General features: G+C 53.7%; 2 protein-coding genes across 3 annotated transcripts in view; both read right to left on the reverse strand.

Moving 5' to 3' along the window:
• Nucleotides 1–6,933: 6,933 nt before the first annotated feature.
• DCK (deoxycytidine kinase) lies at nt 6,934–15,834 on the reverse strand. The gene is made up of 6 exons (XM_009895956.2): nt 15,765–15,834; nt 14,872–14,995; nt 13,732–13,879; nt 11,729–11,844; nt 10,981–11,080; nt 6,934–7,031 (listed from the first exon to the last, which is right to left on the reverse strand). The coding sequence occupies exons 1-6, from the start codon at nt 15,832–15,834 to the stop codon at nt 7,005–7,007; spliced, it is 585 nt and encodes a 194-aa protein (XP_009894258.2). The 3' UTR covers nt 6,934–7,004.
• Nucleotides 15,835–22,375: 6,541 nt separating this feature from the next.
• MOB1B (MOB kinase activator 1B) overlaps nt 22,376–25,430 on the reverse strand; it is a 34,403-nt gene continuing 31,348 nt past the window's right edge. For both annotated transcript variants that reach the window (XM_054172694.1, XM_054172693.1), the window contains exons 5-6: nt 23,338–23,501; nt 22,376–22,681 (exon numbers count right to left, since the gene is read on the reverse strand). In XM_054172694.1, the coding sequence (XP_054028669.1) occupies nt 22,604–22,681; nt 23,338–23,501 (242 nt within the window). In that variant the 3' untranslated portion in view covers nt 22,376–22,603. The remainder of the gene's footprint in view (nt 22,682–23,337; nt 23,502–25,430) is intronic.

Consider the following 25,430-nt stretch of genomic DNA (forward strand, 5'->3'; position numbering starts at 1 on the left):
CTGTAGATGAGGTCTCTCCAGAGCAGAGGGGCAGGATCCCTCTCTCCATCTCTGGCCACACTGCTTTGGAGGCAGCCCAGGCTGCCCTTAGCCTTCTGTGCTGCCAGTGCCCATTGCTGGCTCCTGTCCTTCTCTGCAGGGCTGCTCTCCATCTCTTCCCCCCAGCCTGGACTGATAATGAGGACAGTTTTGGCCCAGGTGCAGGACCCTACACTTTGCCTTGTTGAACCTCATGAGGTTCACCTGGGCTCACCTCTCCAGCTCATCCTGGTCCCTGTGGATGACCTCCACAAACCACATCCCTCCCCCCTCACTCCCAGGGTGGCATGCACACTCCTTGGCACTGCTGGATTTCAAGTCAGCATCTCAGAGGAGCCATCCCCACCACAGGCTCCTCTTTGGCACACAAAGTGCTGTGTGTGGCTTCAGCCAGGACAACCCTAAGCTGCTTCAGCTGCTCTTTGCCTGCACTGGGGCTGACAGCTCAGCACCAGAGTGCTGCTCCTGCTCAGGCTCCCTGGGATTAGTGTTATCCATGCACTGATGCTCACCCCAGACCAGCAGCAGCTGGCAGCTGCACGGAAGACCTTGCAGTGTCAAACCCTTTCCCCATCAGCTCAGCCTTCTCTGGTCTTTCACTTAATCCAGCAGGGTTTTGCTTCATTCCCCTCCCTCCAGAGATCAAGATTTAGCTCATTCAGCAGGGTATTTAGTGATCACTTTAGTGGGCTGTGCTCCAGCAGGGAGTGACCTCTTCCTCCTTTGCCTTCCCCAAAGCCATGCCCAAGGACAGCACAAGGGGCACTGGGGGCAAGCTGGAGCAGAGGAGGTGCCACCTGAACATGGGAAAAACCTCTGTGACTGTGAGGGTGCTGGAGCCCTGGAGCCTTCTCTACAGACATTCCAACCCCCCCTGGATGTGCTCCTGCGTGCCCTGCCCTGGCTGACCCTGCTCTGGCAGGGGGGGCGGACTGGATGATCTCTGGAGGTCCCTTCTAAGCCCTACCGTTCTGAGATGCTGCGAATGCTCCTGTGGCAGGCAAGCACTGAGGACAGGATGACCTCGTGTGGCAGAGGCAGCTCACAGCTTCGCCACCACCTTCAGGCACCCACAGCAGCCCAGCTTTTGCCAGCAGCTTCCAGTTTGCTCTTCAGTTTCCTTTCCTGCCATGAGCGCAGCGAACAAACTCCAGCACGACTGACACCCAAGAGCTTTTAAAGCCTCTTGGAAAACAAATCATTTCCCCTGGCCGTCAGTCTGAGCGAGCTGCTGTAGTGTGAGGTGTCCCTGCCCATGGCAGGGGGGTTGGAGCTGGCTGAGCCTTCAGCTCCCTTCCAACCCTGTTCAGTGGTTCTGTGTTTCATGAGGGTATCAAAACATCCCGGGGTGGGGGAGGGGATAATAATCTATATCCAGGGCTGCCTTCACTCTCAGTTATTTATCACAGCACTACAGGCACAGGGAGATAGCAATAGTTAGAGGTTAAAAGACTGATGCAGAGAGAGATTTACTCCCAGCCAACACAGTGAGTAAATGGGACAGCAGCCTGGGAGCCCCTGCACACTCTTGGCTCGCTTCTTTTTATTGACAGATCCCTTAATCATCTTCAGAACCACTTCCCTGCTCTGTGCTTAACTGATTGGGGTGAGAGTCTTTCTCCTGAGTCACTTTCAGGGCACCAAAAGACTCCTGAAGCCTTTAACTAGTGGGGAAAGAAGACAATGACCTCAATGTTCAGCTGTTCCTGTTGAGTTTCTTTCTCCTGTGTCCCTTTCAGGGCACCAAAAGGTTCCTGAAGCCTTCAACTAGTGGGGAAAGAAGACAATGACCTCAATGTTCAGCTGTTCCTGTTGAGTTCTCTTTCTCCTGTGTCCCTTTCAGGGCACCAAAAGGTTCCTGAAGCCTTCAACTAGTGGGGAAAGAAGACAATGACCTCAATGTTCAGCTGTTCCTGTTGAGTTCTCTTTCTCCTGTGTCACTTTCTAGGCACAAAAAGGTTCCTGAAGTCTTTAACTAGTGGGGAAAGAAGAGAATGACCTCAATGTTCAGCTGTTCCTGTTGAGTTTCTTTCTCCTGTGTCCCTTTCAGGGCACCAAAAGGTTCCTGAAGCCTTCAACTAGTGGGGAAAGAAGAGAATGACCTCAATGTTCAGCTGTTCCTGTTGAGTTTCTTTCTCCTGTGTCCCTTTCAGGGCACCAAAAGGTTCTTGAAGCCTTTAACTAGTGGGGAAAGAAGAGAATGACCTCTATGTTATTTGTTCTTGTTGAGTTTCTTTCTCCTGTGTCATTTTCAGGGCACCAAAAGACTCCTGAAGCCTTCAACTAGTGGGGAAAGAAGACAATGACCTCAATGTTCAGCTGTTCCTGTTGAGTTCTCTTTCTCCTGAGTCACTTTCAGGGCACCAAAAGGTTCCTGAAGCCTTCAGCTAGTGGGGAAAGAAGAGAATGACCTCAATGGTCATTGTGGTTTCTATCCTATCCTTATAAAGTCTGTTTCAATAACTAACCAATGGGCATAAAACTGGGGGCAGTGGAGGTCTGCTTATGAAATTCATTGCTGTTCTAAGGGGCATTGATATTAAAAGGCTGTATGAAAGTTCACTCTACAGGAAACAACTGCAAGGGATTGCAGACAAACTGAGGCTCCAAGGATTGAAAGCTGAGGTGAATATGGAAAGAAGCCTAAAGAACTGGGAAGAAACTTCAAATCCTCTGCACAGAAAACAGCTCCAAGGACTGAAAAACTGAGGCCAGTATTAAAGGGAATTTAAATGGATTAAAATCCACTACACACAAAACAGCTCCAAGGACTGAAAAATGAGGGGAATATGGAAAGAATGGGAAGGGGAGGGGATGGAGGGGAGGGGGGGAGGGAAAGGAGGAAAGGAAGGAAAGGAAGGAAAGGAAGGAAAGGAAGGAAAGGAAGGAAAGGAAGGGAGGGAAGGGAGGGAAGGGAGGGAAGGGAGGCAGGCAAGGGAAGGAAAGAAAGGGAAGGAAAGAAAGGGAAGGAAAGAAAGGGAAGGAAAGAAAGGGAAGGAAAGAAAGGGAAGGATGGAAGGAAAGGGAAGGAAAGAAAGGGAAGGATGGAAGGAAAGGGAAGGAAAGAAAGGGAAGGATGGAAGGAAAGGAAGGGAAGGATGGAAGGAAAGAAAGGGAAGGATGGAAGGAAAGAAAGGGAAGGATGGAAGGAAAGAAAGGGAAGGATGGAAGGAAAGAAAGGGAAGGATGGAAGGAAAGAAAGGCAAGGATGGAAGGAAAGAAAGGCAAGGATGGAAGGAAAGAAAGGCAAGGATGGAAGGAAAGGGAAGGATGGAAGGAAAGGGAAGGAAAGAATTAGAAGAAATTTCAATGCATTCTGCACAAAACAGCTCCGAGGGTTGGAAGCTGAGGCAAATAAAAGAAACTGAAAGAAGGGGAAAGAAATTGAAAGAATTTAAAATCCTCTACACAGAAAACAGCTCCAAGGGTTGGAAGCTGAGGAGGATATTGGAAGGAGTTTCAAGGCAGGAGTTTCAGGGCAGGGGTTTCAGGGCAGGGTTTTCAAGGCAGGGTTTTCAAGGCAGGGTTTTCAAGGCAGGGTTTTCAAGGCAGGGTTTTAAGGCATTTAAATCCTTTGCACAGAGGACAAACTGAGGCACAACTCAAAAGAACTTCAAATCCCCTCTGCAGGAAACAGACTCCAAGGACTGCAAACAAACTGAGGCAAACATTCAAAGAAATAGAAGGCATTTAAAGGACTTTAAAAATCCACTCTGCAGGAAACAGCTCCAGGGATTCAGGGCCAGCTGAGGCTTTGCTCACCCTTGCACTGGGCACAGCAGCTCAAACACCCCCAATGAGGATTTTAATCTGGATCCTAAGGACAACAGCTTCCCAGAAGCCACAGCTTGAGTTTGTTTCCTGCTCTTGGTGGCACTGACCAAGAAAACCTTTCCTAGCCAGTCCCAGCAGAGCATCTCTTACCCAAGAGCACACAAAGGCTGCAAGAGCAACAGCATCACCCAACCGCAGAGAGCGCTTCAGGAACCGTCCATAGCTCTGGGAGGCAAGAAAAACCCAGAACCAGACCAACCAACCCAAACCCCAACACAGCCAACCCCTTCTGTGGGAGCCTGGGGATAGAGTGAAGCAAAGAAATACTGACAGCTTTAGTGCTGGGGCTGGGAGCTTTGGCAGAAGGGGCTCAGGACATCTCTGCTCCTGGGTCGTGCTGCCTCTGTCCTACGTCGAGCTCGGTGTGCTCAGCCCTCAGAGCAGTGAGAAGCTTGGGGGTGGGTGGGTTGGGTTTGCTCTTCTTTTGTGGTTTAGTTTGTTGGGTTTGTTTGGTTTGGTTTGTGTTTTTTCCCCCCTCCACAGCCATTCAAAACCTTCTGATAATTGGTGATGACTTTGCTCCTTCAAAGCCAAACTTGGCAGCGGGGAGGTTGTGGGAAGCTTCCTGGAACGAGGCTGCAGATAACCTGCCACAGAATTTGTGTTGTGCTCTGCTGTGCTGGGCTTGAAAAGAAGCCTTCATTAGGACTCAGCTTTGTTTGCTCTGTCATCCCAGTTCCTGCAATTAAATCCCCAGTTCTGACAGCTCAGGCTGCAGGAATAATTGCACTGGTAGCCAAAGGGAGTTGCTGCTGCTCAGGCTAGCGCCAGGAATGCTTTTCAAGGCTCCTCCCTCTGTGTTTCAAGTAAAGCTGAACAGAATCTTCAGCCATTCCACCTGACTTCATTTCTGGAGCAAAGAGCTTTGAAAGCTTTCCTTCAACTGGGCAAGCCTGAGGTGCCAACCAAGCCTTTCTACCACCTTGCTGCGTGCTGGCTGCGTGCTCCGCGCTGTCTCCAGGCCTGTCGAGGGCGAGAGGGTCCCTGGGAGCACTCAGCATGGTCAGGTTCAACCAACCTGGAAGCCTTCCAGGAGGACATCAGCTTGTGGGTAGCTGGTGGTGGAGCAGTGGATGTGGTTTATCTCCATCTCAGGAGACCAGCTGGACTGCATCTCCCACAGCATCCCTGCAGCTAAAGTGTGGGCTGCATGATCAGGGGGTGAGGTGGATGGGAACTGCATGAAGGAAAGAAGCTGAAGTTGTGGGCAGTGGGACAGAGCCTAGCTGGGGGCCTGTAGCTAGTGGGGTCCCTCAGGAGTGGGTGTGGGACCACTGCTGTTGAATATATTCATCAATGACCTGGATGAGGGCAGAGGGCACTGCCAGCAAGTTTGCTGATGGCACCAAGCTGGGAGCAGTAGCTGACAGCCCTCAGGCTGTGCTGCTCTTCAGCCAGACCTGGAGAGGCTGCAGAGTTAGGTAGAGAGAGGTGGAATGAAATCCAGCAAGGACAAGGGTAGGGTCTTGCACCTGAGGAACAACCTCATGGACCAGTAGAGCTTGGGGACTGACCTGTTGGAGAGCAGCACAGGGGAAAGGGACCTGAGGGTTCTGGTGAACAGAATGATGCCCACGAGCCAGCAATGTGCCCCTGTGGCCAAGAAGGCCAAGGGCAGCCTGGGGTGGATTAGAAGAGGGGCAGTGAGGTCAAGAGAGGCTTTCCTGCCACTCTGCTCTGCCCTGGTGAGGCCACAGCTGGAACATTGTGTCCAGTTCAAGAAGGACCTCAGGGAACTGCTTGGAAGAGTCCAGCACAGAGGCACACAGCTGCTGAAGGCAGGGGAACATCTCCCTGTGAGGAAAGGCAGCTCTGGCAGAGGGGGTGGACTCAATCTTTGGAGGTCCCTTCCAACCCCTACCATGCTGTGAGGCTGTGGTTCAGTCTGCACACCAAGGACACAGCCTCCTGAGTGCACCCATCACCCCAGCAACCTCCATCAGCATTTCCTTCAGGACACAAGGGAACCAACACCATCAAGGCCTGAAAAGCTCTTTCCAACCACTTTTATTGTCCAGGCACAAAGGGAAACATCCCAGGGAGCAGGTAACACAGGCACCACAGGGAACAACAAACCCCTCTGCAAGCACATCTTGCATTCAAAAGCCAACTGTGCCATCATTCAGGAATGTTCACAGCAGGAGAAAGCAGCTCAGAACACACAGCACTGGATCTGTGCACGCTCCAGAGCTGAGGTTTTCTGCACCTGAGGCAGAAGTGGCTCAGGGAACAAAAGATGCACTGCAACAGCAGCTCCTCCACAAAGGAGGAGATGAGGAGAAAGGGCAGCCTGCTGCAAACACTGCAGCTGTCTTCCAGGAGCACCCAGAGGGCCCAGAAAACAAAAGGAGAAGCTGGAACAAGAGCAGGAAGCCACCTCTGACATCCCAGTGGTGGCTGAGGAAAAGCTTAGAGCCACATCACTTACAGCTGGAGGCCACCTGCAGAGCTGCCTTCATCTGTGGCACCTCCCAAGCCAATGTCCTGCTCTGCAGAACAAGGGAGCTGACCAACTGCAAAACCCAGCTCTGGTTTAGGAGGAGCTTCAACAAAAGCCAAAGCCACCTGAAAATAAACACACACACACCCCCAAATGTGCAAGAGAAGGGAGAGCCTCTCAGCATCCCAGTTTGCACTGCACAAGGGAACCAGACCTCAAAGCTCTCCTGGTAGCCACAGCAGTGCCAGGCTCCAGGTGATGTTCACATTTCCCTCCCCATCATCTTTGTTTCCTCAGAGCAAGGAGATGCCCACCACAATCAGTTCCACTTCAGATGAGCCCCAGGAGAGCTAAAGACCCCCTGACCTCGTGTGCACTGGGCACAGCATACATGAAAAAGCTGCAAGGAAGCACTCCAGAACTTCTTGGTCCCACCAGGAGCAGGCCCAGCAGCTGGGACCTCTCAGAACTCTGCTGTCTTCTGCACTGTAACAGTGCACAGAGCTCTGCTGCTGCATTCACCAAACAAACTTTGTGAACAGGAGAACTCTTCCTCCCAATGCACATCAGCAGGGGGTGAGTCCTGCCTCTGCCTCTCCAGAGTCAAAACACAACCCCAAGCAGTTGGACTCCAGACTGGGATTGCACAGATGTTTGGAACAGTTTGACCCTGCCTGTGCTTCAGAGAGGATTACAAGGTGCTCAAGAATCCTCTGACCTGCAAAAAAGAAAGAGACATTGTCAGGATCTAGCAACAGAAACAGACAGCAACTGCATTTACCTCGCCCTGGCCTTCAAGCCACAGAAAGGGGAGCTGGGGAAACATCATCTGAGGCTCAGCTGTCTCATTTCATGGCCACCAAGAAGTTTTTCAGCCATGGTGCCCTTAGCAGAGAGACACATTGGAAGGATAGAATAGAATAAACCAGGCTGGAAGAGACCTTTGAGATCATCCAGTCCAAGCTCTCACCCAGCACCATCTCAGCAACTAACCCATGGCACCAATGCCTCAGCCAGGCTCTTCCTAAACACCTCCAGGGATGGTGATGCTCATTCACAGATTCAGAGATTCCATTGGCTTGGAAGGGACCCTCAAAGGTCATCCACTCAGCAGGGACACCTCCAACTAGATCAGGCTGCCCAGGGCCACACTGGGTCCTCCCCTGGGGCCTAAACTCCAGCCCCACATCCTGAATGATCTTCAAAGCAGGGCTGACCTAAAGAGGAGGAAGGTGATGACCACCTTGGAGAACACCAACCCAGACCTCTGTTGGTGTTTAATGTCCATGCACAACCTAAAAGATACAATGAGCCTGTTCCTTGCAGTTTGAGGCTGGCAAGTCATGAACAGCAGCCAGCAAAGCCACAGCACTTGACAGAGATCCCTCAGTGTGGCTGCACAGCTGAGCTCCATCTCCACTGGTCTGAAGAGTGGCTCAAATGGCTACAGCTACCCAAAAATCAACAGCAGTTAAAATCTAATACTGATTTTAATTGAAAGAAATAGTGATTCAAAGCCAATTGAGCATCTCCTCACCCACAGAATGTAGCCAGAACCTGGAGTGGGAAACCCAGGATGGACACAGCAAGAAGGGGGAAACCCAGGATGGACACAGCAAGAAGGGGGAAATGAGAACATGAGAAGAGTCAGACATTGGGATCAGCTCCCAAGGGAAGCAGTGGAGCCCCCCAACATTGGTCAGTTTGAAGCCCCAGCCTCCAGGCTCCTGGGCCAGCTCACTGCCACCTAGAGAGGTTTGGACCAGATGGTCCTTGGGGTCCCTTCCAGCCTGGCATCACTCTGGGATCCTGGCAGGCAGCAGGCCAGCTCACACCCCTCAAGTTCAGGTCACTACCAAAGGCAGTGAGCTGAGAACACACTCCTGGCCACCCCTACCTTCACCTCTACCCCTCCCCAAAGCCTAAAGAGCACTTACTCCCCCTAAGTGCAGGAGGTAGGAATGAGGGCTTGATGCAGCCTGAGCTGGGAGCATTTCCTGCCTGCCCACTCAAGCTGGACCACCCCACAGAAAGGGCCAGGGCACTGCTCCTTTGGCAGGGGCTCTCACACACAGTGCAGCTGTGGAGGTTTTGTCCAAAGCCTTGTTGTGAAATGGAAAGGGATCTTGGATCCCACTCTCCAGCTGTGACCCTTCCCCTCTAGTTCAGGGCTCAAGGAGATGCAGAAAGAGGTCAAATCCCTTTGTGCAGAGAAGGGAACACACAGCTGTGCCACTGCTCCAGCTGGAAAGGCAGCAGGAGGAAGCCTTTGGAGAGCAGCCACAGTAGCACTGCCTGCTGAACTTCATCAGGATCCACACTAGGCAGTCTCAGGAGAGGTGAGAAGGAAGCAGAGAGGGTCTGGGTGCCCACAGGCCACAAGCACACACTCAAGGCCACAGCACCCAGCCTCATGAAGCCTGCAGCAGTGCTGGGATTCACTCAGGGAATGCCAAGCAGGGCTGAGGCTGCTCCCAGCTCACCTGGCAGCTACACAGGAGCCAGCTCCTCTGCAAGCCCTCTGCAGGTGCCCCAGCTCAGCCTTATCTCAGGGTGCAGATGGGAAGGCAATTCCCTCCACAGCTGCACTGCCCACCCCTCCCAGCCACCAAGAGGCTTCCAAAGAGCAAGTACCAGGAGGGCTGCTTTTAATCAGGTGAACTTGAGCTCTGCTCCCCAGCAGATAAACTGAGATCAAAGGACAAAGCTGCTTTCCTTCTGAGGTAAACCATTTATCTCCACAGAGCAGAAAAACAAGCAGATACCAGAGCTGAGGGCTGGAACTCACTGCAGCTACTCAAATACAGGACAAGTTGTCCTCACCTGAACCCCATCAAGATGCAAGCAGCAAACCACCTGAGCAATTCAAATGCTGATGGCTTGGCCTAGCTTAAAAATAGATTAACATATAGATCCCAGAGCCTCTTGTGCTCTGGATTACACCTCCTGCACACAAAGAGAAACTTCAGCTTGACTTCTGGGATCAAATGGACATTGATTTGTATCAAATGAGATGCAAAGAGGCTTGGATTTGTCTCAAACAGACCTGGACTGACATCAAGTCCTATCAAACAGGCTTGGATTTACATCAAGGTCTAGCAAACAGATTTCATTTGATATCCAACAGACCTTTTCTGTACCCTGCATTAGATCTCCTGAACACAAAGAGAAACCTCAGCTTGACTTCTTTTGATACCACACAGATCTGGGGTTGGGTTTTGTTCCTTCTCCATGCCTTCAAATAAAAGCAAATGCAAAGTCCTTCTGCTTGGCATCCTGGATGGCTTAAAAGCAGGAAGGGTTCTGCATGATGCTTCAGACTCAGTAGAAAGGCACAGCTGGAAAATCCTCCCTGAAGTCTCAGAGCACTGCCTTGGAGAAGGCTCTGGAATAACAACTCCAGGCACCACAACTTGAATTCCATTGAATAAACAAGGCTCAGAATCAGGGAGCCTGGCTGCAGGGGCTGGGAGTGTTCATTATCCTGGACTTAAATACTTCAGAAAGGTGATTATACAGTGAGGGCTATTTCTGGAGCAGAGGCTCCCCATTTGCATTAGCTGCAGTGACACAGAGGAGAGGACACAGCCCAGGAACTCTTTTGTTGAGCTAGAAATAATCTGCCAAACCTAAAATAGCTTGGCATGAGCTGCAGAGGCAGTGAAGACACCTTTCCATGTGCTACAGGCTGGGGACAGAGGGGCTGAGAGCAGCCAGGCAGAGGGGGACCTGGGGGTGCTGGTTGATAGTAGGCTGAACATGAGCCAGCAGTGTGCCTAGGGGGACAAGAGGGCCAATGGCATCCTGGCCTGCAGCAGGAACAGTGTGGCCAGCAGGAGCAGGGAGCTCATCCTGCCCTGTGCTCAGCACTGCTGAGGCCACACCTTGAGTCCTGTGTCCAGTTCTGGGCTCCTCAGCTTAGGAAAGATGCTGAGGTGCTGGAAGGTGTCCAGAGAAGGGCAACAAAGCTGGGGAGGGGTCTGGAGCACAGCCCTGGGAGGAGAGGCTGAGGGAGCTGGGGTTGCTTAGCCTGCAGAAGAGGAGGCTCAGGGGAGACCTTCTTGCTGCCTACAACTACCTGAAGGGAGGTTGGAGCCAGGTGGGGGTTGGTCTCTACTGCCAGGCAAGCAGCACCAGAACAAGAGGACACAGTCTCAAGCTGTGCCAGGGGAGGTTCAAGCTGGGTGTGAGGAAGAAGTTCTTCCCAGCAAGAGAGATTGGCCCTAGGGATGTGCTGCCCAGGGAGGTGGTGGAGTCCCCATCCCTGGAGGTGTTTAGGAAGAGCCTGGCTGAGGCACTTGGTGCCATGGGTTAGTTGATGAGATGGTGCTGGGTGAGAGGTTGGACTGGATGATCTCTGAGGTCTTTTCCAGCCTGGTTAATTGTACTCACTGTACACTGCAGTTCCACAGTACCTGGCACCACAGCTCTGTTAGTGCCCAGGCTGGACACCTCCACACCCAGTACAAGGAAGGCTGTGCCTCAGATTTCCAAGGTGGACTTCTATGGAACACTTATGGTGAGACTAACAGGAAGAACCACAGCTTCTGACCCTAGTCTGACTTCCAAGAATGCTGCACTTGGAGGTGCAAGAAGGATCCTGAACTCCTTCTGACATACTGGCACCAAACCCCAGCCATGGGTTTGCTCTGCCTGTGGAATGTTACCTTCTCAAGCAGGTCATCACACCTGTCCTTGTTGCCCTGGAAGTCTTCATCAACATCCAGTGTTAGAAGAGGTACTCTTTGGAGGTACTCAGAATCTGTTCTGCTGGGACAGGAACAAAGGCAGCATCAGGTGGGCAACCCAGACATGATTCCAGCCTCTGTCAGCAGTTTCACTGTGGGCAATCCCATGAGAGCTGCAGATATAAGCCACAGCCATGAATCCAGGGCAGAAAGCAGCCTGAACTCACAGTGTGGCTCCCAGGAGCTATCATGGATTCCTGAACATGCTGTTCCCTCAGCACCTGACATTAGATGGCCTGAGCTCTAGCTTGGGAGAGGAGGAACAATTCCTTTGCTGCAAGAGTGGCCAGGGATTGGAAGAGGCTGCCCAGGGAGGTGGTGGAGGCCCCAGCCCTGGAGGTGCTCAAGAAAGGCATGGCCATGGCACTTGGGGCCATGGTGGGGTTGGGTTGCTGGTTGGACTTTTCCAACCCCAACAGTTCTATGAGTCTCAGCTCAGCTGAGTACTAAAATCAGCTCAGCTGAAGCCTCTGCTCTGCAGAGCTCTGTGAGCAGAGGGCTGGAGGCAGGTGGCGTGTCCCACCAACCATCAACTGAGGAAGGAGAAGGACATACTGCTGGAGTTTCCACCTGAGAGGGCAAGCTGAGGTTTGGCTGGTGGCAAAAGCAGGAGGGAGCATCCTCCAGGGACTGAGCCACCCCGGGGGCACCCTGCAGCCAAGCCTACCGCAGCAGCCCCTGCTGGAGCCAGCTCTCATGCTTGGAGTGCAGCTTCTCCAGAGACTCAAGGGGAACCTCTTGCTCCTCTTCTCTTCCCCTCAGGTACAGCCTGTTGAAGCCTTTCTGAAGGCAAAAAGCAAAACTAAGCATTTCAAGTTAAAAAGAATGGAAATTGGTAGTTTGTGCAGACCTGGAGAAGCAGCCAAGCCTGCTGATGCCTTTTAGGCCAAGCCTTCACTGCTGGTGAATAGTCAAGGTGCTACCTTATGAACATGAAGAGATTATTGCCATGGACCCCCCCAGAATCACAGAATCAATAAGGTTGGAAAGGACTTCAGAGATCATCAAGTCCAACCTCTCACCCTCATGACTAATCAAACCATGGCTTCAAGTGCCACATCCCAGCCTTTTTTGAACACCTCCAGGGATGGGGACTCCACCACCTCCCTGGGCAGCACATCCCCATGGCCAATCTCTCTTGCTGGAAAGAACTTCTTCCTCACATCCAGCCTGAACCTCCCCTGGCACAGCTTGAGACTGTGTGCTCTTGTTCTGCTGCTGGGTGCCTGGGAGAAGAGACCAACCCCCACCTGGCTCCAACCTCCCTTCAGGGAGCTGTAGAGAGCAAGAAGGTCTCCCCTGAGCCTCCTCTTCTCCAGGCTAAGCAACCCCAGCTCCCTCAGCCTCTCCTCCCAGGGCTGTGCTCCAGACCCCTCCCCAGACTGCACACAACCTCCAGGTGTGACCCAAGGGAATGCAGCACATTTTCTCCACCAGAAGGATAAGCTCTTTACTGAGGAGGGTAGCAGTGCATCCAAAGAGCACAAGGAACACCCACCTGGCAGGCAAGCATCTCAGGACCTCTCAGGAACCCACTTTTTAAGTGTAATAAAAGTGTTCCTGTCCTGGACACATCCAAAGGCTCAATAAGAAACCAACCAAAGCTGTTTGCAACTGCTGGCTTTGTAATGTAAACCTCTGCTTGTGAGCCGAAGAGGTGGGAGGGGGAAAGCCCTCAGAGGAGCCCTACCATGTTACAGTGCAGTTGTTGACACCAATAACAAAGCTGAGAGCATCAGGGCTGGGAGGAAGGAAGGAAGGAGGGATGTGACCTGTAAGTTAATTACTGCAATTAGGGCTCTTCTGTGTTTTCCCAGATCTATTCATGATGCTGCTCTCTCCTTTGCAGAGAAGCAGAGATGCCCAAAGATCAAAGCACTGTCAGAAAGCCTCTGGCTTTGTGCTCTGCTGTTGTTGTGTCTTGTTATTGTAATTAGAAAATCCTCCTCCTCCTCCTCCTCCCCTTTCAGTTAAGAACACACAGCCTGCACTGTGGAGGAGAGTCTTTAAGTGTTTCCAGGCTGCATGAGTCATAACCCATAGTTATGGCTCATAGTGCAGGCTGAGCTCAGCTCCAGCCACCAAGGCTCTTACAGACCTGGAGGGCAGCTCCAGCCTCTGAGATTACAGCTCCCAGCTGCTCCCTTAAGCATTCCCCAACACAAAGAGCCAGTGATGTGCAGTGCCACAGCAGGGTGACCTCACTGCACAGGATGGCTCAGGTTGGAAGGGACCTCAGAGATCATCTGCTCCAACCCCCCTGCCATGGGCAGGGACACCTCTCAACCAGACTCAGCTGCTCAAGGCCTCAACCAGCCTGGCCTTGAATACCCCCAGGGAGGAGGCAGCCACAGCCTTCCTGGGCAGCCTGCTCCAGAGTCTCACCACCCTCACACTGAAGAGCTTCTTCCTCAGCTCCAGTCTGACCCTGCTCCCCCTCAGCTTCAAACCATTCCCCCTTGTCCTGTCTCAAGACACCCAGATGAGAAAGAAGTCCCTCTGCAGGCTCCCTGCAGGCTCCCATCAGGATGTTACTCTTATCAGAAGAAAGCTCTGCAACAGCAATAACTCCAAAAGGCCTCTGGCAGCACAAAGATCTCCTTCAGAGGCAAGGCACAGGAGGAGTGCTCTCATCTTCTTTATGTGCTGTCATAAAGTTTTCCTCCTCACCTGGGGAGTGGCTCTGAGATAAATGATTCCATCCAGGGCCAGGCTCTGCCCAAACTGCTTGCTCAGCCAGTTGTGCCAGTGCTGGTAGATGGGCCACTCAGCCCCATTCAGGCACCCAGACTCATACAGGCTGCTTGCAAAGATGTATCTGCCAAGAGAGTTGTGGTGCAGACACAGATCAGCTGGAGCACAGCAATCACAGCATGGTAGGGCTTGGAAGGGACCTCCAGAGATCACCCAGTCCAACCCCCCTGCCAGAGCAGGGGCACCCAGGGCAGGGCACACAGGAACACAGCCAGGTGGGTTTGGAATGTCTGCAGAGCAGGAGACTCCACAACCTCTCTGGGCAGCCTGCTCCAGGGCTCCAGCAGCCTCACAGGGGAAAGGTTTCTCCTCCTGCTCCTGTGGCATCTCCTCTGCTCCAGCTTGCCCCCAGTGCCCCTTGTGCTGTCCTTGGGCATCCCTGAGCAGAGCCTGGCTCTGTCCTCCCAGCACTGCCCTGCACATCCTGATCAACAGGAGTGAGGGCAGCCCTCAGGCTCCTCTGCTCCCAGCTGCCTCAGCCTGTCCTCACAGGGAGATGTTCCACTCCCTTCAGCAGCTTTGTGGCTCTGCTCTGGACTTTCAGAGGTCTTTTCCAACCAAACTAATTCTCTGGTTCTGTATCAAAGTGAGTACAAAACTCAGCCATGCTCTGCTTTTTATCTACTCCTATATTTGATTCCAGAGAACTTTGATCTTCTCTTGAGGGACCTCTGCCCTGCTCTGTCCTGCTGACACCATACCTGGAATACTGTGTCCAGGTCTGGGCTCCCCAGTCCAAGAGAGACAGGGATCTGCTGCAGAGAGTCCAGAGGAGGCTGCAAGGATGCTGAAGGGACTGGAACATCTGTGTGATGAGGAAAGGCTGAGAGCCCTGGGGCTGCTTAGCCTGGAGAAGGCTGAGATGGGAACTTATCACTGCCTATAAATAGCTGGAGGGTGGCTGTCAAGAAGGGGCCAGGCTCTTTTTGGTGGTCCTGATAAAAGGACAACAGCTACAAGCTGGAACCCAGGAAGTTCAGCCTGGCACGATGGAAAGCAGAACGTTTGACTAGGTTTGTTTGCTTGTCTGTCAAGTTTCTCTCTCATTTCTGCTACCTTACCTCAGGATCCCCTTCAGAGCTCTGCTGAACGCTGCACCATCTGGCCACAGGCTCCGGAACCACCTCCCACTCCTCATCAGCTTGCTTCAGAAGGCTGACAAAGGTCCATTTCCCTGCAGCTGCAGAAGCATGTGGGGAGAACAGCAGTGAAGAAACCACAACGCTGCTGTTGTTCCTTAACCACCACATAGCCCTGGTTTCAAGGCCCACAATTGAGTCTCCCACACCCAGGTACTTTCGACGTGGTGACAAGGATGGACGACGAGGAGGTTAGCGTGTGCCAGAGATGGGCAACGAATAGAGAACCGAGTTGCTCTCTTTCATGTTGTACCTCACGACGATTTAAGACCAGCCCGAACCTCCCCTGGGGCAACCTGAGGCCATTTCCTCTTGCCCTGTCGCTTGTTATTGGCGAGAACAAACAGACCCCAGCCTGGCTTCAGCCCCGAGCGCGGCGACGGCGGAGTCGCGCTGCCTCCGACCACCGACCCCAGTCACGGCCACCTCTCCCTGCCCTGCCCTTCAGCCTCCCGGTGCGGTGACGGCAGAGTCGCGCTGCCTCCGACCACCGACCCCAGTCACGGCCACCTCTCCCTGCCCTGCCCTTCAGCTTCCCGGTGCGGCGACGGCGGAGTCGCGCTGCCTCCGACCACCGACCCCAGTCACGGCCACCTCTGCCCTGCCCTTCAGCCTCCCGGTGCGGCGACGGCAGAGTCCCTCTGCCTGCAACCACCGACGCCGGTCACGGCCGCCTCTCCCTGCGCAGCCCTTCAGCCTCCCGGTGCGGCGACGGCAGAGTCGCGCTGCCTCCGATCACCGACCCCGGTCACGGCCACCTCTCCCTGCCCTGCCCTCCAGCCTCCCGGTGCGGCGACAGCCACGCCTCACCGATGTTGCCCTCCACGGCGATCTTCTTGCTCCCGCTGTGCTGCAGGCCGCCCTCGCGAGGAGCGGCCATGGCGGAGGCCAGGCGCCGACAGAGGCACCGGAGCGGGCGGGGAGGAGGCCGACAAGCGCGCGCGAAGCCCCTACCGGCCGCAGCGGAGACAGTTCCCGCGCCGCGCCGCGCCGCGCCCCTTCGAATTTGGCGCGCGCGGCGCACGCCTCCGGCGCCGCCTACTGACGTCAGAGCAGCGACGGCGGCCGGAGAGAGTACGGGTGGCCGACAGGGCCAAAAAGCACTCGAGCAAGGCGTGAGGCGGCAGGGCGCGCAGCGCAGCGTGGAGCTGCCGATCCAGGCAGAGCTGGCGGAAGGAGAGCGCATCGATGGGCCGCAGCGCCACCACAGTCGCGAGTTGCTCGGTGCTCAGCCCCTGCCCCGGGAACTAAAGGCTCCCCACAGCCCAAAGGCCACAAGGACGACTGGGGACCAGCACCAGAACAAGAGGACAGAGTCTCAAGCTGCACCAGGGGAGGGTTAGGCTGGCTGTTAGGAAGTTCTTCTCAGCAAGATTGGCCATTGGAATGTGCTGCCCAGGGAGGTGGTGGAGTCACCATCACTGAAAGTGTTTGGGAAGAGACTGGATGGGGGGCTCACTGCCATGGTTTAGTCGATGAGATGGTGTTGGGTGAGAGGTTGGACTTGATGATCTCAAAAGGTCTCTTCCAACCTGCTTTATTCTGTTCTACTCTCTCTCTTACAAAGACAGACTGAAAGACCTGGGGCTGCTCAGCCTGGAGAAGACTGAGAGGGGATCTTACCTATGCCTGTAAATATGGGAGGGGTGGGGGCCAAGGTGAAGGTGCCAGGCTCTATTTGGTGGTGCCCAGGGCTAGGACAAGGGGTACAAGGGTAGAACACAGGAGGCTCCACCTCACCATGAGGATAAACTTCTTCACTGCAAGGGTGCTGGAGCCTTGCAGCAGGCTGCCCAGAGGGGTTGTGGTGTCTCCCTCTCTGGAGGCTTTCAAGACCCACCTGGATGTGTTCCTGGGTGACCCTGCTCTGGCAGCAGGGTGGGAAGGCAGCTCTGGAGGTCAAGTGCCAGTCTGTGGCTCTGTGAAACGCAGACACAGCCATTACAGAAACCCACACTGGGTGCACAACAGCGGTGACAACATAGCGGGGGGGGGAACAAAAAGAAACCCCAACCACTCTAGCAGGAGGAGGTAATTCAGAACCAAACCCCAGAAGGAAATGAAGACAATCATGGTCAAACATAGCTATTTATTTTTTTTCCCCCCCCCTTTATAAACAGCCTTCAGTTTCTTATTGAAAATAAACAGAACAAAACCAAACCCTGGAATTTAAATAGTCTCGTCCCCTCACATACAACAATCTGTATACAGTATTTACAGCTCTCAAATAAACATGTGGCAGATTTGCTTTTTGACATTCAAAAAAAACCCCTCCTTTGCTTTATTTTTGTGTGGGTGTCCCTCCCCCCCCCTCCCTTTCCCTTTCCTTCTCCATCAGAAGCTGTTCCAAAGGAGAGCTCAAAAGCATCCTCCGCCCCGGTGGCCGCCGAGCGGCGCCACGTTGGCACAGTCAGCTTTAACGGGAAGGCTTCTCCCCCTTGTGGTTTCCCACCTCGTTTTTCTCCCCACCTAGTTTGGGGCTCTGAAAGAGGAGGGAAGGTTAAGTGTTGCTCCCTGTGGTTAGCCTTTCATGATGCCCTTCCAAAAGGCCTCTTTTCCTTCCCCTCCTTACCCGCTGACACCTCGTGGGGCTTTGTTTATTGCCTTCTCCCACTGCACACCCAACTGGGTGCTCCCAGGTAGCAACACAACCCCCAAGCAGGAAGACAGCCATGAAAATAAAACCTTCTTTCCCCCCACCCCCCCAACCCCACCCCTCCCCCACTCCCACCCACCCCCACGACGGGGCTCTGAGGGGGGTGGGAGGGGGTGGAACACCAACAACATAACCATGTCAGAAGTTGCAAATGTACAAAAATAAGAAGTTTAGTGGCTATAAAAATTAATTCCCCACCCCCCCCCCCTCCTAAAAATACAATCCTCTGGGAACAGGCTGGGGAACTGGGGCTCTGAGAGTGACAAAAATAAAGGGGTTGCTGGAGAAGTTTCAGCCAAGCTGCAGGTCCCCTCCTGGTTGAGAGGAGATTGGAGGAAGAGAAGCAGGGGAGGGGAATGAGCATAAAAAAAAGGGGGTTCATGTTTAAAAACACTCAGGGGGAGGCTGAGGGGCAAGAGAGAGGACACCCAGGGAGGGACAGCAGGAAAGTGGTAGTGGTTTTAGTAGGGCAGTCTGGGAAAAGAACACTGAGATCAGCAGGGGAGGAAGCAGGGGAGGGGGAAACACCACCGAGGGGAGGGGGAAACACCACCGAGGGGAGGGGAGGAAGGAGGAGGGGGGGGAAACACCACCGAGGGGAGGGGGAAACACCACCGAGGGGAGGGGGAAACACCACCGAGGGGAGGGGAGGAAGCGGGGGGGGGGGAAGCACCACCTCGGGGAGGGGGAAACACCACCTCGGGGAGGGGGAAACACCACCTCGGGGAGGGGGAAACACCACCGAGGGGAGGGGAGGAAGCGGGGGGGGGGGGAAGCACCACCTCGGGGAGGGGGAAACACCACCTCGGGGAGGGGGAAACACCACCTCGGGGAGGGGGAAACACCACCTCGGGGAGGGGGAAACACCACCGAGGGGAGGGGAGGAAGCAGAGAGGGAGGGAAACACCACCGAGGGGAGGGGAGGAAGGGGGGTGGGGGGGAAACACCACCGAGAGGAGGGGAGGAAGCAAAGGGAGGGGGAAACACCACCTTGGTGAGGGGAGGAAGGGGGGTGGGGGGGAAACACCGCCTCGGTGAGGGGAGGAAGGAGGAGGGGGGGAAACACCACCTCGGGGAGGGGAGGAAGCAGAGTGGGAAGGAAACACCACCGAGGAGAGGGGAGGAAGCAGAGAGGGAGGGAAACACCACCGAGGAGAGGGGAGGAAGCAGAGAGGGAGGGAAACACCACCGAGGAGAGGGGAGGAAGCAGAGGGAGGGGCAAACACCACCTCGGTGGAGGGCAATTCAGTGTAGCAGGGAACCTTTGGGTGAGAGTAAAGCCAAAGACAGAGAGCCTGTGCTGGTGCTGGCAGCTTTTCCAGTGGTCCATCTCCAAGGGGGTGGTCTCTGCACAGTAATCCAGCACCCTGGCAGGAGATGGGCAGAGGGGGGGAAGCGAGGAAAACAAACCAGACACCGGGTAGGAAGGAAACAACGATCCCAACAGGATGTGCTCGTGGCAAAAGTGTGCCTGGGGATGCAAGGGACAGGAGGAGGGAGGGCAGGAAGCAGAAAGGAACAATCTGAGAAGGTAAGTAAAGTCCATAGCAGCAATTAGGCCTCCTCATCTGTCAACAGCAGTGTCAGGGAGGCTGGGAGAGTGTTGAGTTGCTAACTACTGAGGAAGGACGACAGAGCTCCTCCAGAAAGTAAGGTCAAAGCAAAAGGTCAAAGCTCTGCATTGCATAGTAAGCAGTAAAAGAAACTCTACACTTGCAGATGGGCCACCAGCCCCTGGGAACCTGCTTGGTGCCTGCCTTTGCCACTCGAGCTACCTGCCAACAGCAGCATGGGGCATTGCTGTCTGCATGACCTGGGAGCCCTGCCACAGGTCTGAAAGCCTGCTTCTGCAAACACCCTGGCACCCACACCCCCTGCCCAGCACCGCTGTTGGACACAGTGGCTGACGGTGGCCAGCGGAGCAGAGCTTGCCCCCTCCCATCTCGAGGTAGTTACCACTATAAGGACTGCCACGCTTGAAGTGCTGGGAGGCAGCTGCCAAGCACCACAAACCACAGGACTGCAGGACCCTGCTCCACCAGAAGGGCTCAGGCAGCACTGGTGGCACCCCACCAGCACCCCCTGCAAAGCTCCAAGTGTTGGGCTCCAAGCCCTGGTGCCACAAGAGGGTCCCGCTGTAAGGTGAGGTTTGTTCAGGGTTCAGTCCTGGGGTTTAGTGGGGGGGGATGAGGGGCTGTCCTCCCCCCCCCCAACAAATGCACTGTTTGAGTAACACATTCACTTGATCCACATCCCACCTGGCACCTCGTGTTCAGCACTTCCATGTGCCCTTACTTCCAGAGCATAAACACAGCAGTGCCTGGTCCCACAGCTCCTGGAAGCAAAATGAGGGGGAAAAACCAAACACACACACCCCCACCCCCAAAAACCAACCCCAACCCAACAGCCACAAACAGCAGGGGGCTCCTACAGCCCAAACACTGCCTGCAGAGCTTTTCCTCTTGTCATTTTCAAGTGGTGTAGCATCAGTGTGTTCCTACAGCTGGCAGGCAAACCGTGATCTCCAAGCTTTTAGTACACTGCAGGTGTTTTCTGCTAGCTGGATGCCACAAACCCCCACCTTTATGGGGGACTTTTCCCTCCCCCCTTAGTACATTCTCACCTGACTGAGCTGCAGCAGATGCCTCTGAATGTCTAGAATTGATTATTTAATGAAAAACGAAACACCCCAGCCTTCCACAGCAGGACACCAAAAATGAGAGCCTGGGATTGCTCCAAGCAAATCCTCACCTCTTCAAACTTCCCTTCTGCTTCTCCTTGCTGGGACCTGACACCAACCCAACTGACATCTGATGGAGGATCTCTCCCAGGTAGCATCTTGGAGCAGGTTTCACCCTAAATACTTTCCTTCTGCATTTCCTTGCTGGGACCTGACACCAACCCAACTGACATCTGATGGAGGATCTCTCCCAGGTAGCACCTTGGAGCAGGTTTCACCCTAAATATTTCCCTTCTGGACTTCCTTGCTGGGACCTGACACCAACCCAACTGACATCTGATGGAGGTTATCCCCCAGCTAGCACCCTGGAGCAGGTTTCTGCCACCCTAAATACTGATGATGGAGGTTTCACCCTAAATACTTCCCCTCTGCATTTCCTTGCTGGGACCTGACACCAACCCAACTGACATCTGATGGAGGATCTCTCCCAGGTAGCACCTTGGAGCAGGTTTCACCCTAAGTATTTCCCTTCTGGACTTCCTTGCTGGGACCTGACACCAACCCAACTGACATCTGATGGAGGTTATCCCCCAGCTAGCACCTTGGAGCAGGTTTCTGCCACTCTCTCTCACAGTGTGCTACCAGCAGCTCCAGCACAGATCAAAAAGCTCCTCTCCAGGAGGATTATCAGCACAGGAACATGCACATGCAGCCTCTCCAGCACTGACTCAACTCAAAGCAGTTCTCATTAGAATGCTGACAGGGTTTTTAGTACCACACTGCACCTGCAGCGCTCTTCAGGCCAGAAAATGTCAGTGGTTGAAGGCTCCTCAGAGAGCAGCAGGCTAAAAGGCTGGGTGGGGGAAGAGTACATTCTCAAAGCCAGCCTCCTGCATGCCTGGAGTCTGAGTTTTGGGGCAGTTAAGCTGCTTTTGTGGATGCTGACTGCAGGGGTGAACTCCCCCCAGGTAAGTCTGAGGCTGGAGAGGCAAAGCCACGAAGCCCAGGGTGGGGAAGGCCACACTCTGATTCAGTTTCCTCAGGGGCTCCACTCCCTCCCCAAATTCACCACTAGCTTCCCATCACTCTTCCCACCTGCTGCAGCTGCATGGAGAGATGGGCTGCAGCTTTAAATGGGAGTGGGATGAACACCATCAGACCAACCTAACTCCAAGGTGCTCCATGGAACTCTCTTCCTTCCAAGCCACCTTTCCTGCTCCTCCACAGAGCCAGGCCTTTACTCATAGCTCCCCCCCACACACACTTCACTGGTGATTTCCCAAGCCAGATGGCTCTTGCTGTTCCCCACCCCAGTGCATATTGTTTCCCCCCACCTGTATTTGTGCAAACTAAAAGAGCTCATTTGGCAAACACCAGGAAACTTCACAAAGTGACTGACCCAAGCTGGCAGCTGGTTGAAATAAAACCAGCACCACACAAAAGCAAAACACAGAAAGCAACTAGGAGAAGCCAAACCCAGTGGCCCACAGGACACAAACCCCACTTGCCAAGCAGAGTTTGGGCCATCACCTTGGTTGGGTTGCTTTTGGCTTTAGCAACTGGAGCTTCCTCCTCAACTTCTCTTCAGAAGAAACAGCTAAGGTTTGCAGAAAAAAAACAACTTCTCTGTTCACCTCTACAAAAATAAGATGAAGTTATTTGTATTAAAAGCTGGAGATCACTGATTTCACTAAGTTATGGCTTTTCTTTTGTCTTTGTTTTAGTGTAAGCAGATTTGTAGCTATCAGTAAGTGTCCTGGGTGTTAGCTCAGGGTTTGTTTCCAGCAATGTTCAGTGTTCTCTGTGTGTGTGTGCTTTGCACCTCAGAAGTGAGTCTGCCAAGGCACTTAAGAGCATGTAAGCAAAAAGTTCTTTAAGGGACTTCATGAGAATGGGCTGCCACTGCCACAATGCAAAGAACCCATCCACCAGCACAGTCAATCCCCCAGACCCAAGCATCTTCTCCTTTGTAAAGCGCTCAGCACCTGCTAAAATCCCACAAGGAACAACAACCACCAGGAAAGGAAGAAAAGAGAGAAAGAAAAACCCTAACAAAACCCTCAACTCAAATCCAAATAGTAATAAAAAAAGAGGAAGGTGTTTAGCACTGGGTCACTGACAGAGGAGAGACCTCCCCTGAGCAAAGCACAGGGAGGAGATCTTGGCTGTCACCGGGAACAGCACAGGGGCCTTGTTCTCTTGGGTTTTGCTGTTAAAAAAAAAGATACAAACCAAACCAAACCAAAATGATAAAACCCAAATACCCAAACTCTTGCTTAAAGAAACAAGGGGCTTGAAGAACTCCTCCTCCTTTTATCTGTCCTTAGAGGTGAGTTTTTCAATCAGTTCTTGCAGCGGTGCGAGCTCTCTCCTCTCGATGAGGTTGAATTCCTGGGGGGAGGATGGGAAGGCAGAGTTTGGATAGCTTCATGGGCTGGGCTGGGCTGGAAGAGGCCTTCAGTATCGTCCAGTTCCAACCCCCTGCCATGGGCAGGGACACCTCCCACCAGCCCAGGCTGCTCAAGGCCTCATCCAGCCTGCCCTTGAACACCACAGCCTGCCTGGGCTGGTTCCAGTGTTTCCCCAACCTCACTGTAAAGAATTTCTCCCTAAACTCCAGTCTAAACCTCCCCTAAAGCTTCCCTTCCACCCACTGCTCCTCATCCCATCACTACAAGCCCTTGTAAAAAGTCCCTCCCCAGCTTTTTTGTACCTTCCTTCAGGTACTGGAAGGCTGCTCTAAGGTCTCCCCAGAGCCATCTCTCTGGAGAGATGGGAGGAAGGGATGGCCAGAAAACACACAAAGATGGAGTAAACCACCACCTAAGGGTGCTGGAGTGGGTGACCCTCCTCCCAGCACACCAGGAGTTGTGTGAAGGGGCACTGCTTCCATAGAACCATAGAACTGTCAGGGTTGGAAGGGACCTCATCCAGCTCCAACCCCCCCTGCCGTGGGCAGGGCCTCCTCCCACCAGATCAGGCTGCTCAGAGCCATCCCTTTTTTGGCAGAGAAGCACTGCAGCCATCATGCTCCTGGCCACACTCACCTGAACAAAGAATATAAAGTGCTTGAAGGAAGTGTTAAGGTGAGCCTCCTCCTGCAGCTGGATCACTGGGTCGAAGTGCTGGTGGTAAATGTGAGCGTAGACTCTGAAGAGACGCTTCAAAATCGTCTTTGCCACTGACATGAAGTTCTTTGGGAAGGGAACACCTGGGCATCAGGAAGCAGAGGCTTCATTGGAACACACCCATGGCACACTCAGCTCTCTGCAAAGCCACTAGAAGCCAGCCTTGCACAACAGGGGCTGCTCCATCTGTGAGCCACAGGGCGTGCAAGCAGCTGACGGGGACCAGAGGGGAGGTTTGTGCTGCCCTTCAGCACACCAATGGCTCCAGGTTGAACCACAGAGGGGTAGGGGGTTTGGAGGGACCTCTGGAGACCATCAGTCCAACCCCCCTGCCAAAGCAGGGGCACCTAGGGCAGGTCACACAGGAACACATCCAGGTGGGGCTTGAAAGGCTCCAGAGATGGAGACTCCACAGCCTGCTCCAGGGCTCCAGCAGCCTCACACCAAAGAAGTTCTTCTTCATGTTGAGGTGGAACTTCCTGGGTTCCAGTTTGTGTCCCTTGCCCCCTGTCCTGTCACAGAACACCACTGAAAAGAGCCTGGCCCCTTCTTCTTGGCCCACACCCTTCAGCTATGGATAGACATTGATCAGATCCCCCCTCAGCCTTCTCTTCTCCAGACCAAACAGCCCCAGGGCTCTCAGCCTTTCTTCACAGACTACATTTCTCTGCTGGACCCTCCTGAATCCAGCTGCTAAACCTTCTTATGCTTCAAAACAGCTCCCTGAAGAACCTTCCCTGACTGTGACTGAGACACCTCTGCCCTTCCAGGAGCATTCAGACCCATCAGGTAAGTGCTGTGCCTGCCTGGCCTCTGACTGCCAGCCAAGTCCCCTGCAGGCTCTGAGTCTCACCAACAGGTCTGCTGTCTGGTGACACAAGACACAGTATGTTAATGTCCCATGAGGACAGGCTGAGGGAGCTGGGGCTGTCTGGCCTGAAGAAGAGGAGGCTGAGAGAAGACCTCAGTGCTCTCTATAACTCCCTGACAAGAGGTTGGAGTAAGGCTGGTGTTGGCCTCTTCTCCCAGGTAACTAATGACAGGACAAGAGGCAATGGCCTCAAGCTGCAGCTGGGGGGGGTTAGGCTGGGTATTAGAACAATTGCTCTGCTGCAAGAGTGGTCAGGGATTGGAAGAGGCTGCCCAGGGAGGTGGTGGAGTCCCCATGCCTGGAGAGGTTGGAGAAATGAGCAGATGTGGCACTTGGGGTCATGGGGGTGTTGGGTAGAAGGTTGGACTTGCTGATCTCAGAGGTCTTCTCCAACCTTAATGATTCTAACAGCTCTGTGCACACACCCAAGAGAGCACAGGACACTCCAAGGGACACCAAATACTTTCTGGAGGCAACTGAAAGCACTTTTGGTATCAGCCAGTGAGTTGTACACTTCCCCTGGCTGAAGTGCCAGCAGAAACAGGCTCTCCTCCACCTCTCAGCACAGACTCCTGGCTCCATGCTGCCCACCCCTCAGCCAGGGGCTGCTGCTTTGTGAACAGCCTGCTGAAGTACTCTGAGACCTGCTGCTTTCAGTCACTTCAGTGCCAAGGACCCAGGGCAGGCAAAATCAGTTTCAAGAGCAGACTGTGTCAGTGCACAACCTGTGTTAAATCTGGTTAGGAAACAGCCACCAGCTACTGGGAGCTACTGAGAGCTTCAGCTGACACATCTGCAGGCTAAGGAAAGATATGTATCAGCCACCTAAACCTGAGATTAAACCTGCCCAGCCTCTCCTCATGCAGCATTTTCCCAGCCAGCTTAGCTCTCCTGCACTCTGGAGCCCTGCCTGAAGGCCAGAGCCCCAGGCTGGGTGGTGTAAGCCACTCAGGGTCCTGCTAAAGCTTTAGAAGGCCCAGCAAGAGGATTTTCATCCTCTGCTTAAGCTTGCCCTGCTTCTGTGTACATCACATTGCCTTCACTGGCTGCTGCATCACTTGGGAAGGCCACATGGAGCTGGTTGTCTGCTCTGAGTACAGCCTAGTAAAGGAGGGAAAAAGAAGATAAGGAGTTCAGGTAA

The sequence above is a fragment of the Dryobates pubescens genome, chromosome 24, assembly GCF_014839835.1.
Source record: "Dryobates pubescens isolate bDryPub1 chromosome 24, bDryPub1.pri, whole genome shotgun sequence".
Lineage (NCBI taxonomy): Eukaryota > Metazoa > Chordata > Aves > Piciformes > Picidae > Dryobates > Dryobates pubescens.